This window comes from Taeniopygia guttata, chromosome 5, assembly GCF_048771995.1.
Source record: "Taeniopygia guttata chromosome 5, bTaeGut7.mat, whole genome shotgun sequence".
Taxonomy (NCBI): Eukaryota; Metazoa; Chordata; class Aves; order Passeriformes; family Estrildidae; genus Taeniopygia; species Taeniopygia guttata.
The window spans coordinates 17,419,259-17,429,760 of record NC_133030.1 but is presented as its reverse complement, the minus strand read 5'-3'; the positions used below and the strand labels follow the sequence as shown (position 1 = coordinate 17,429,760).

The window sequence follows — 10,502 nt, the reverse complement described above, 5'->3', positions numbered from 1 at the left end:
CCCCCATTTCTGACCCTCTTCCACAAAAACACCCACATGTTCAGCTCCAAACTCTATTTGCCTGATAACACCCAGCCAGGAAGGGCATGCACAGGCAGCATCAATACATCCCATTTATCAAGCCAAGACCAGGACAGAAACATTACATCCTGTCCTCTCTGACCTCCATCTCTTCCATCTCCAAGGCAGTAAACTAATACGTGCCAAGACCATGTACAAAATGTGATTTCCAGATATTCAGGTTCAGCTCTAGCAACAGGACCAGACTAAGGCTCCAGATGGCAGCCAGAACAGCTGGCTTTCCTGAAGTTCTAATAGCACAAGGTAAGACCAGGACCATGTGGCTGGCACATGATCCCACTAAACAATGACAAGACAATCACACTTGGCTCTTCCCATCTCACCATGCAGTTGTTTCAGAAAACAAAGCAGTTGCCACAGAGGATCACAGAATTTTAGTTTAGTGTAAGCACCCTGTGAGGAACTGGAGAGCTGCTGAGTGCCAGTATCACCCTCCAGGCATGTGATCCTCCTTGGGAGTGATTCAGATGGCAGCCAGGAATGGCAACTAAGAATTTTGGGAGAAAGGCACTTAACTGAGATAATTTTCTATGCATCTACAGACAGGTGATCTGTAATCCAGCAGCCAGCTATAGCATCACAAAGCTATTTCTGCATCCTCTTCTATCACCACCTCCAGACACTGCAGTATCTTGAACAGATGAAATAGTCCTCACTCTTGTTTCTCTGGAAGCGATCAAGTCTTAGAAACACTGGTCCTCCCCCAAGGCCACTTTAGTGAATGAAAAATCTTTGATGGACATTGGATGATGGTCCTGTTTCCTTACCTGGTATCAAGCCCTTCCTTTAGAGAAGCTACCAACTGCCAGGACACATTAACATCAGACCCGGGGCCTTCCAAGGAAGTCTGAATGACAGATTAACACCATTCCAGGGAGCTCCAGTGACTGCAGTATAAAACTGACTCAAGTGCCACCTCAGAGGATGGGAGCCCACTTTTCATTTATATAGCTCTTCTAAATCAAATGGGTGTTTTAGCAACTAATTTGATTCAAAACAAAATCCCAACAAAGGAAAAATAAGACCAAAAGTGCTCTAGGATGATGCTTTTTAATTGTTATTTTTATATTTTTAAGAACAAATCAAACCATTAAAAATATTACAGACATGTACTGAAATTTCCTGTACAACAAATATGAAAACAATAAAATTTGTACATCATTTCAAGATATTCAACAGTCACTTATTTGAAACACATCAACTTTTCCCTTCTTAAGCAGGCCCCAAATGGAAAGAAAGAGTTAAACAGAAATGCAAGAGATGCAATTGTCACACAGTGGAGCTTTCAGTGGACACCTGTAAATAAGCAACAATGAGAGAAAACACTGACCAAAGAGACAGATCTCAGCAGTTATAACACAGAGAACATCAGAGGGCAGGGAGAAAACATTTGCAGGAATTCAAGTCATCTTGACCAAGACATATCCACATGGTAGTGAAGCATTACCTGTAGTTCTTTTCCTGCAGAGGCATCCTATAAGGAATGTCCTACTTATTCACACTGACATTACACCCAACTTTATGTTTGCAACAGCTTAAGCCTTACCAACTTTTTCCCACACACAGAATCAAGAGGTCATTTGCTTCAACCTCCTGTCTCTTCTCACAATGCATCAGTTTTGGAAAAACACTTGCATACAGTTCTTTAAAAATGGATACTCATTAGATGATGGCACACATGAGAATTTGATGCCTGCTTCCAACACCAAAATAATGGGACAGATCCATTAGTTTTCTGTAAGAGGATCTGGGCAGTGGTTAGGCAGAAACACATACTATCCTAGCTCATTTTCTGATGCTCTGCTGCAACAGAGTAGAAACAACACGATCTAGCATGGAAGACTCATCTCCCTCTCCTCTATGCTACACAAAACAAGGGCCTTCTGAAGTGAAAGAGCACTTGCCACCCTAAGGCAGCAAATTCTTGTGAGACCTGGAATGACAAATACTGGCTCTGTGCTCTGCACAGATGTGCAGTAATTAAAAGAATAAGAGAGTTAAAGAAAATAACATGACTGCAAAGGGCAGACTTTCCTCCTTCCCAGTTCTTTTGGAATGGTTCTGTTTGGTGCAGTGGTTTATCTTTGTCATCTGACAGCAGCTTAGGAAGAATGCAAATGAGAGATCCATTTTGTGGGCTGCCAGTTTGGATGGAGCTGGGCAGGATCAGGAACCTCAAGATGAGGCTTTTTTAAAGTATTTCCAGAGGAAGAGGAACAAAATTATATTCAAGAACCCACAAGTGGCTGCTACAAAAAAAAAAAAAAAAAACAACAAAACGAAACCAACAAAACAAAACAAACAAACAAAACCAAACCCCAAAACCTAACAACCAAAAGTGCACTGTGGTGTGTCCTCCAGTTTTGCTCACACAGCACACCACAGCTTCACACCAGGTTGCAAAAAATTCCCCAGGATATTTGTAAAGTTACAGTTGTGCACCAGGAATTCCTATGTTCTCCTTCAGCTGACATTAGATCCTGTGAGGTTGCCAGCTTCCACTGTAAAGCCACATATACTCCTAGCATCTGCAGCTTTTTCTGACAACTCTACTAAAACAAAGAAAAACCCCCAAAACAACGACAATAAAAAAGCAGCAGAATTCCAGGGACTCTGGTTATTAAACCTTCATAAGATTTTTTTTCCCTGCTTTATAGCTATTCTATAGCATTATTCATAAACTTCATATTCATCTACAATGCAACCAGTGCAACGATCCAAAGACCAAAAAACACACTTCTCCCCACCCCACACTACCTAAGTCCTTCATTGGTAATGCCTTCCTAGGTCTAACAATTATGTACCAGCAAAATAAATCCAATCTGATCCTTAACTTGTGAAATCAGCAAACCGGGAATTTCTGCTTGTTCCTTCAGTTTCCAAAAGGACCAGTCAAACCAAAAGCAGCAGTATATTGCAAATAATTACAAAACAATTACACTGGATCAGTGAGATGCAGGCAGGTAAGATGTCTCTCAGTTTTGAATGGCTAAAACAACCCAGAAATTTGTCTTTACAGCAGAATTTTGTGCAATGTCTTTTGGTAGACACAGTAAAGCCAGTTGATCTGTTTGGGAGTGCTTGAATGCTTGGAACCTTAGTTTCAGCATTTTCACAGATTTATATATTTGAGGAAAAACAACAACAATGATAAAAAGACACCAACCTGAGAAAAACTCTATTAGAGTGAGCATTATTCAGTAAATCATATATTGCACCTTTAAATAAATCATTATAAATTGTATAAAAACAGGAATATCAGGCAGGAACAGGGAGGAGATATTCTGTCCTTCATCCACACACCCACACACCCCCTCCCGCACACACATTCACAGATTCACTTGCTCTGTTTTTAACTACAGTTAAAGCTCGGAGTGACACACCACACTCCTTTTCCTCTGGCAGAGGCACCAAAACATTAAGGCAGGGGATATTTGTGGTGAAATGCAAAAACAAAGCTCACCTCCAAACTTCTGGAGAGTCCTGCCAACAGTGCAACTACAGTTAAGTATGACATAAGCCTTATTTAAAAATCTGTGTTCTCATTAAGAGTTTCAGTACAAAAATAGAATCTCTGCTGTTTTTTTTTTCTAGAGTAGCAACTAGAAAAGGCACAATTTCCAAGTATGAATGTCCATTTGAAGGAGCCGTTTGTACTCCTTTTTTAAATAAAAAGGAACACAGAAAAAAAATAGATCACAGAGGCACATATCTATTAACTAAGTAACCAGATACAGTAGATAAAATATGTTCCTGAAACTTATAATTAAATATATTAAAACAACCCACCAGCCTGGTGTCTGTAAATGAAATCATATAAAATTGTAATAAAAAGCTTGTGTTATTATTTTAATATTTAAACTCTAGTTCACTGTTCATACTGCAAATGCTATTTCACCTATCAGTACTGTTAAATTCCCAAGAAAAAAAACAAGATTCCTCTGTTAACTTTAAAAAGTTTTGCTTGGGTTTTGTTGTTTGGGTTTTTTTAACATCAGTCTGCAGCTCCTGCCAGTGTTGTGTTTTTCCTCCTGTAGATCACACCTTTGAATGTAGACAGAACTGGAGAAGCCAGACATGAGACACTGCACACAATCCCAGAAAACACGAGTCGGACACCTCTCTTTGCGGGCAGGTAACACCTCCTAGATAGGGGCACTGGGTTCCTTCTGGACTATGCATGGTAGCCATTGGCCTTCCCAAAGGCTGGCCCAGGTGTGAAGTTTTCATAGATTGCCATTGCTGTCACATTTTGGTAGATAAGGTCCGTTTTCCTCTCTCTCTGGGATTTAATGATATCCATGACACACTGATTTAGGAAGACGTACTGGTCCTGATGGGAGAAATAGAAACAGAAATACATTTCTAAAAAAATATCTGATTTTGGAAGTAATTCTGCTTCTGAATACAGGCTTGGGCACTACACTGAGTGTTATCACAGTGCTTGTTTTAAAACATACATATAGTTACACATTTTTGGTAATTGGAAGTGGGGCTGCAGCAGAGCCTCATCTCCAATGGGCACAGCTGTGAGAAGCAGGTGAGCAGCACTGAAGGCAATGAGCCATGGAGTGCCCAGGTGCACTGAGCAGCCACCAAAGGGAACAGAGGCCACACAGGTGCAATGCATCAACATGAGGGGTATAAAAGGTTGGGCTGAAAAACAAGAAGGGCAGATGCTTGCAGCCGTCTGAAGTGCCATGGTGTTACTCTCTGTGGGTTGAAGCTTTCTGAATTGTATGGTGATGCTCTGTGTATCATGGCCATCTCGACTGCGACATACAGTTTTGTCTAGAGCTAGGATCTGTCACGCTTAATGCTATCCTAAAAAACTTTCATGATGGAGACCTTACAGCCTTTTCTAAATCAGCCTGAGTTAGTCCATACACCTTTCTGGATCATAGTAATTTCCATAGGTATACTTGTATTCCTGCAGAGCACAAAAGAAAAGATGCACACTGAGACCACTTTACTCCAGAAAATTCTGGCTCACAACTAAACGATAAAGTCCACACAGGTAAAACTAATCAGCAAAAAAGTCTGATTCAGGATTTGATTCCTTCCAGCTGCAAATGCCAGTCCTTCAAAGCACTCTGTAAAGACATTACTTGGATGTACTATGGTCCCTGGCTGCAACTACTTTTGTGGAAAAGAGATGAGGCAGGAAGGAGGGAAGTTAAATGAAGAGCAATTTTAACTCCTTAGTATCTCACTGTCCTGTAATTCAGAGCTACATCTGGCTGATTCTGCGCATCTGAGAAAGGTGCTGCTGGATGGGAGAGAGCCTCACCTCAGTCTGCACCATGAGGGGTCGGTGCATGCGGAGGTCGTACACCACTCCATAGACATCCACGGTGTTCTCCATCTCCATCTGCTGGATCAGGCGGTCAATGGCGATGAACGTCCCCGTCCTCCCGACGCCAGCGCTGCAAACAACATGGACAGGCTGTTTGTGCTTCCTCCCAGCCACCTGCTCACTGCTGGCCTGATAAAAAGCCAGGCGAGCCCGGATGATGCCTCCTACAATTTCAGTGGCACGGGTAATAAAATTCTTGGCAGCACAGAGAGGTGGCTCTTACCACCACCAAGAGGGGCTTCTCAGCCTTGCATGTGCACAGGATTATACAAGCTCTTGAAAAGACATCTTTTCCAACTCAGTTTTCCAGGCTAGGAGAGATGCCTATTTGGTATAATTTCCTCTGCTACCTACACAGCACTTCTACTTTCTGAAGCACCAGGCAAAGGTTTTAGTTTGGCAAGGTAAATAGTCCATGGCCTTAGACAGAAAGGCTTAGTTTTATTTCAGTGGGATTAAAACCAAAGTGACTGAAAAAAACCCACAAGACAAAACTGTATCTAACAGAAACACCTTCTTCCTACCTGCAGTGCACCAGAGTAGGTGAGTCCACTGGATTCTGGCTGTTGTATTCATGGACAAGGTGCCTGAAGTTGATGAGAAGGTCTGTTGTCTCTGGCACACCGTGATCTGGCCAGGAGGTGAAATGGAACTGGCGCACCGTGTGGCTCTCAGGGGTGTTGGACTGCAGGAAGAGTAGACATTAAAAAAAATAAAAAAAGACAGTGAAAACTGGCTTCAGAGGAGTAACAGCTGGGCTTCCTGACACATCTACTGGGCCAAGCTCAGCTTAATCAATGATGCCTGTTACAACTGTGCAGTGATTTGACCAATGATATTCCAGTTTCCCTCTTCCTTCTACTGTGGTCGAGAATACTTTGAAATAATTTCCTTGTACTTTTACTTTACTCCAAGTTCATATCTACTGCATTGTATTTACTGATGGGGATAATTTTTTGGTCCAGAAGATATTACAGGTATCTGCATAAGCACAAAATTATTTACACACTAACAACCAACAATCAAGGTAGTCCTCACCTTTTCTACAGTGAAATCCCTTATTGTCCATTCTGGAAGGACAACTTCTGAGACCATCGTCACAATAATGTCACCATAGCTCTTGGGCTGTTTGTCTGGCCAGTACTGCTCACATTTTGTCTAAGAAGAGAGTTACAAAGTTAGATACATCACACACAGCAATGAAACAACTTGCTTTTAAATAACACACCACCTGAAGCAGGGATAGAAAGTACATCACCCTTCTCAAGGGCTATTCCAGGACAAAGGAAGATCTATCAAAAGAGAGAAGAACCCACCCTTAACAACAGTGATTCCACAACCCTCCTGAGACAATCTATTCCAGTAGTCAGCAGATATAAAAATAGGAAAAAGCTAAAAAAAGCCCAAAACCAAAATAATTTGCGTAGAGAATAGTCTTCCAGCAAGAAGATGGTTGTTAAATGACAGTGGCCAGTCTCCAAACCACTAAGGTAACAACAAAGCTAGAAGAGGTGCAGCTGCCTTCAAGAGACAATTCAGTATTGATAGCAACATACCCGGGCTTGTTCCACACATTTTGTCAACATAACAATAGAGTAGATACTCTTTTCCCAAATCATTTGCCAGAAGTCTTCTATAGTATTGGGTAATGGACCTTGTGCAGCAATAAATGCCTTCTTTGAGTTATAGCCCTAAGAAGAAAAAACCAAAATAAATGTATATATATACACACAAAACACCAGTGAGAAATAAAAGCTGATTTTAAACATCATTATGAGTCCATATGCCTACATCAGAAAACTACACATGATATTCCATTTCAGCTAATGAAGCAACTTACAGGCATATAGTTTGCATTAATATAATCACCAGTTCCAGAGGTTTGATTTGAAAGTTTAACACGAGAAATATCATCTGCAGAAAGAAAAAAGGAAAAGACAACTATGAATTTTCAAACTGGAACATTTACTAAGAAAAATATTGTTTATCTAATGCGTGGTTTCTAAATAAAAGGCATTCAATGGGCATTTTAAGAATACGACTATAACCTTAGGAATCAAAAATAGCAGTAGGCTTCAGAAAAAGGAGTGGCCATGATAATCATTCAAGAAACACAGATCATTTTGGCTTTAAACATGGTTTGGTATTGCCAATTTATATATTTTTAATCCAACACAAGATTTATTAGTTTTAATTACTGGATAAAAAGAAGTGCTTTGTCTCCTGCTGCCATGGACTTAAGCATCCTTAAGTACCTGTCACTGTTCACTTTTCAATTGCTTCTGACTCTGCTACATTGGGATGCCCACAGGCAGCTTGACAGGGCTTAAACTCTTACTTCATCTGCAAAACTGGCCTGCAGGGTCTTAATACTTCTCATAGCTTGCAAATTTATTTGTCTGTGGTCAACTGTTATCCTCTTGTGTTTTCAACCTGGATTGCACATTTCTCACAAATGGAAAATTAAAGTTATTTTGTTAAGGGAAAGTTCTTTAAAGAAGCTTTCTGAAGAAATATCCTTGAGGAAAGGCTCTTTCAGGTGTGTTTTTACAGTGACTGGGAAAGTAGCAGCCCAAAATCATTCATTTAGGAAATTATATTTGAAACCTCTGGGTACTATTAAAGCCAGGTTTGCGAAACCCAATGGTTTTCACTTAAAAACTCAACCAGGAGAAGATGCCAACCCAAAGAGAATAACTCACATGGCAAGACATTGTTGTATCTATTTTTCCCCCTGTTCTCAGGAAGTTCAGCAGCAAATTTGGGCTGATGAACACCAGCAGCCTTGAGTTCCTACAATAAAAGGAGGATTTATGAGCATCTGGTCCTGGTTTAGCAATCATACAGAAACAAAAAAGTAGTCCTAACACTTGTGTCCTCTGCTGTAAATGTAGGCATGTTAAACTGGGATAAATGTCAATAAAAATCATCTTGTTACAGAGTGGGAGGGTGACAGTAGCAAATCTTTTAGAGAAGAGATTAATACAGAAAATAGGAATAGCAGCATGTTTAAAACCACAGATGGACTTTAAAAGCCTGGAAACAGTTTTGTGGAAACAGACACTGATATCAATGGCAGCTCCTTCTGTCCCCAAGGCAGGGAACTACTGCATAAACTATGCAGGCATTACAGGGAGAAAGGAGCAAACACATCATGAACCAACTGAAGGAAGCAAAATCTGTGAGGGAAGGCAAGGTGAAGCACCAGCCTGTGAAGTACAAAGAGACAGAATTTGAAGAACAAAGTCAATTAATAGCTTTGAGGAGATGAGAAACAGAATGAGACTCTTTAACAGCAGACTTGACAACACAGAAGCCTCCCTAACACTTCCTTCCTGTCCTTTGTCCTTACAACAGCTGAGCTTTAGCATATTTCATAGAAAAACTCTTGTGGTCAGTAAGCAAATCACAATTGCTGTTTCCCTTACTGAGCTATTCACAGGTGTAGTTTGCAAATCACACCCACACACTGAAGAAGTCAGTGAGATTAGCAACAGACATGTCTTGGTATGTATAAAAAACCCCAAACCAACTCAAGATGAGAAAACTGAAGAGCAGAGAAATTCTACAGTGTCCCCTAGGCTAAGTCCGTATATGACTAGGGCAAAGATTTCTCTAGTGAGAGCTCTGACAAGCAGGCCAGGCTACAAGCCCACAGTCAGAGATAATAATTCAGGGCAGGAAGTATTTATGATACACTTCAACTAAATTTGGAACTGTATAAGGGAAGGGACGACAAGGCTATACATACAGCTTAATCATCTCTATAAAAAGGGACCCTTTATTTCTCCTTCAGTAAGACTTGTGCATGCTCCATAGGAAAGATGATTTGCCTTTCCAAAAATATTTGTCATGAAGCTCTCTCCCCATTGAGGGCACATACCTCATACTCTTCAGCAAAACCACAGTTGGAGTCAGCTTGCTGCTTCTTAAAGTATGACTCAAAGTTCTCCACTTTAATCATTTTTGATCTAAAATGAGAAAAGCCATGTGTCAGCAACTGATGCTGTGTAAATAAGCCATGAATTAATTCAGTTAATGTGTTAGAAAGTATGCTTTACTTACTTCTTTATTCTTCAGCAGAGGGTGAGGGGAAGAAAAAAAGGCTGATTAGACACATGCAGTTGTATTTTTCATTATGTGACTCTACGGCTGAAAGCGTTAGTTGCAGACGCAAAACAGTGCATTTACAGGGGACAAGGTATCAAGCATAGCATTTAACTGCTCTGTTAAATCAAGGAGAGAACAGTGCATCCTTCAGGAGAGGAACATCACACAAGGTGTAAGCCAGCTGCTTACTCTCATTGGATTGACCCCATTCCCTGATGTATTTTATGCCAACCATCAAGTCTATAGAGGTGGAACTCCATGGGATATTCTGGCCATGGCTTTCCACCAGCAAAAAAATTGCCAGAACCAGTAACATGATTCAGTTGCAGTGCCTGTGACTTCCAATATATTGTGGTTACTCCCTCCATAGCCAGCTTTTACAATCACATTATCTGGATGAATGGCTCAGCACAAAGTAGTCATTAAAAAAAAAAGAAAAATTCAGATCACAGAACATATTTTGCCTTTTTGCATTTTATCAACAATTCTGATTGTTCCCTCAATGCACACCAAGTCTGTGTTTAATTCAAACCCTGTTTTTCAAAACCATGTGGAGCATTTGTGTGTCTAATAGTGATTCATGAAGTGAACACTCAGATCCCTGTGGTGGCTCTAGAAGTCTCAATTAACATGATTATTTTTAGTCTGCATGCTGGCATCTTTCAGTTCTACAAGGAACTTCAAAATTCTCTATGAAACTGCACAGAAAACAAGTATCTGAGTTCCGAGTAATTTTTGCAAATATCACTTGAGCTCAGAAAATACCATGAGAAAAGATATGGACTTACTTAATTGGAGAAAAAGACACTTCAGTATTTCTTTTATCTTTCCTATAAGGTGAAAGAAAACAACATAGGTTTACAGTAGAATTCAGTGGAATATATATGAGATTTCTTATCTGCTTCCTTGTGCCTGTTGAGAACAATTTCTTTTAAAGCATCTTATTCTGTGAAAA

General features: G+C 40.3%; 1 protein-coding gene across 3 annotated transcripts in view; it reads right to left on the bottom strand.

The window, feature by feature from the left end:
* Positions 1–1,112: 1,112 nt before the first annotated feature.
* PTPRJ (protein tyrosine phosphatase receptor type J) overlaps positions 1,113–10,502 on the bottom strand; it is a 74,170-nt gene continuing 64,780 nt past the window's right edge. For all 3 annotated transcript variants that reach the window (XM_072929718.1, XM_072929719.1, XM_072929720.1), the window contains exons 16-24: positions 10,336–10,377; positions 9,321–9,408; positions 8,140–8,230; positions 7,278–7,351; positions 6,994–7,128; positions 6,476–6,595; positions 5,962–6,122; positions 5,372–5,507; positions 1,113–4,414 (exon numbers count right to left, since the gene is read on the bottom strand). In XM_072929718.1, coding sequence (XP_072785819.1) covers positions 4,256–4,414; positions 5,372–5,507; positions 5,962–6,122; positions 6,476–6,595; positions 6,994–7,128; positions 7,278–7,351; positions 8,140–8,230; positions 9,321–9,408; positions 10,336–10,377 — 1,006 coding nt within the window. In that variant the 3' untranslated portion in view covers positions 1,113–4,255. The remainder of the gene's footprint in view (positions 4,415–5,371; positions 5,508–5,961; positions 6,123–6,475; positions 6,596–6,993; positions 7,129–7,277; positions 7,352–8,139; positions 8,231–9,320; positions 9,409–10,335; positions 10,378–10,502) is intronic.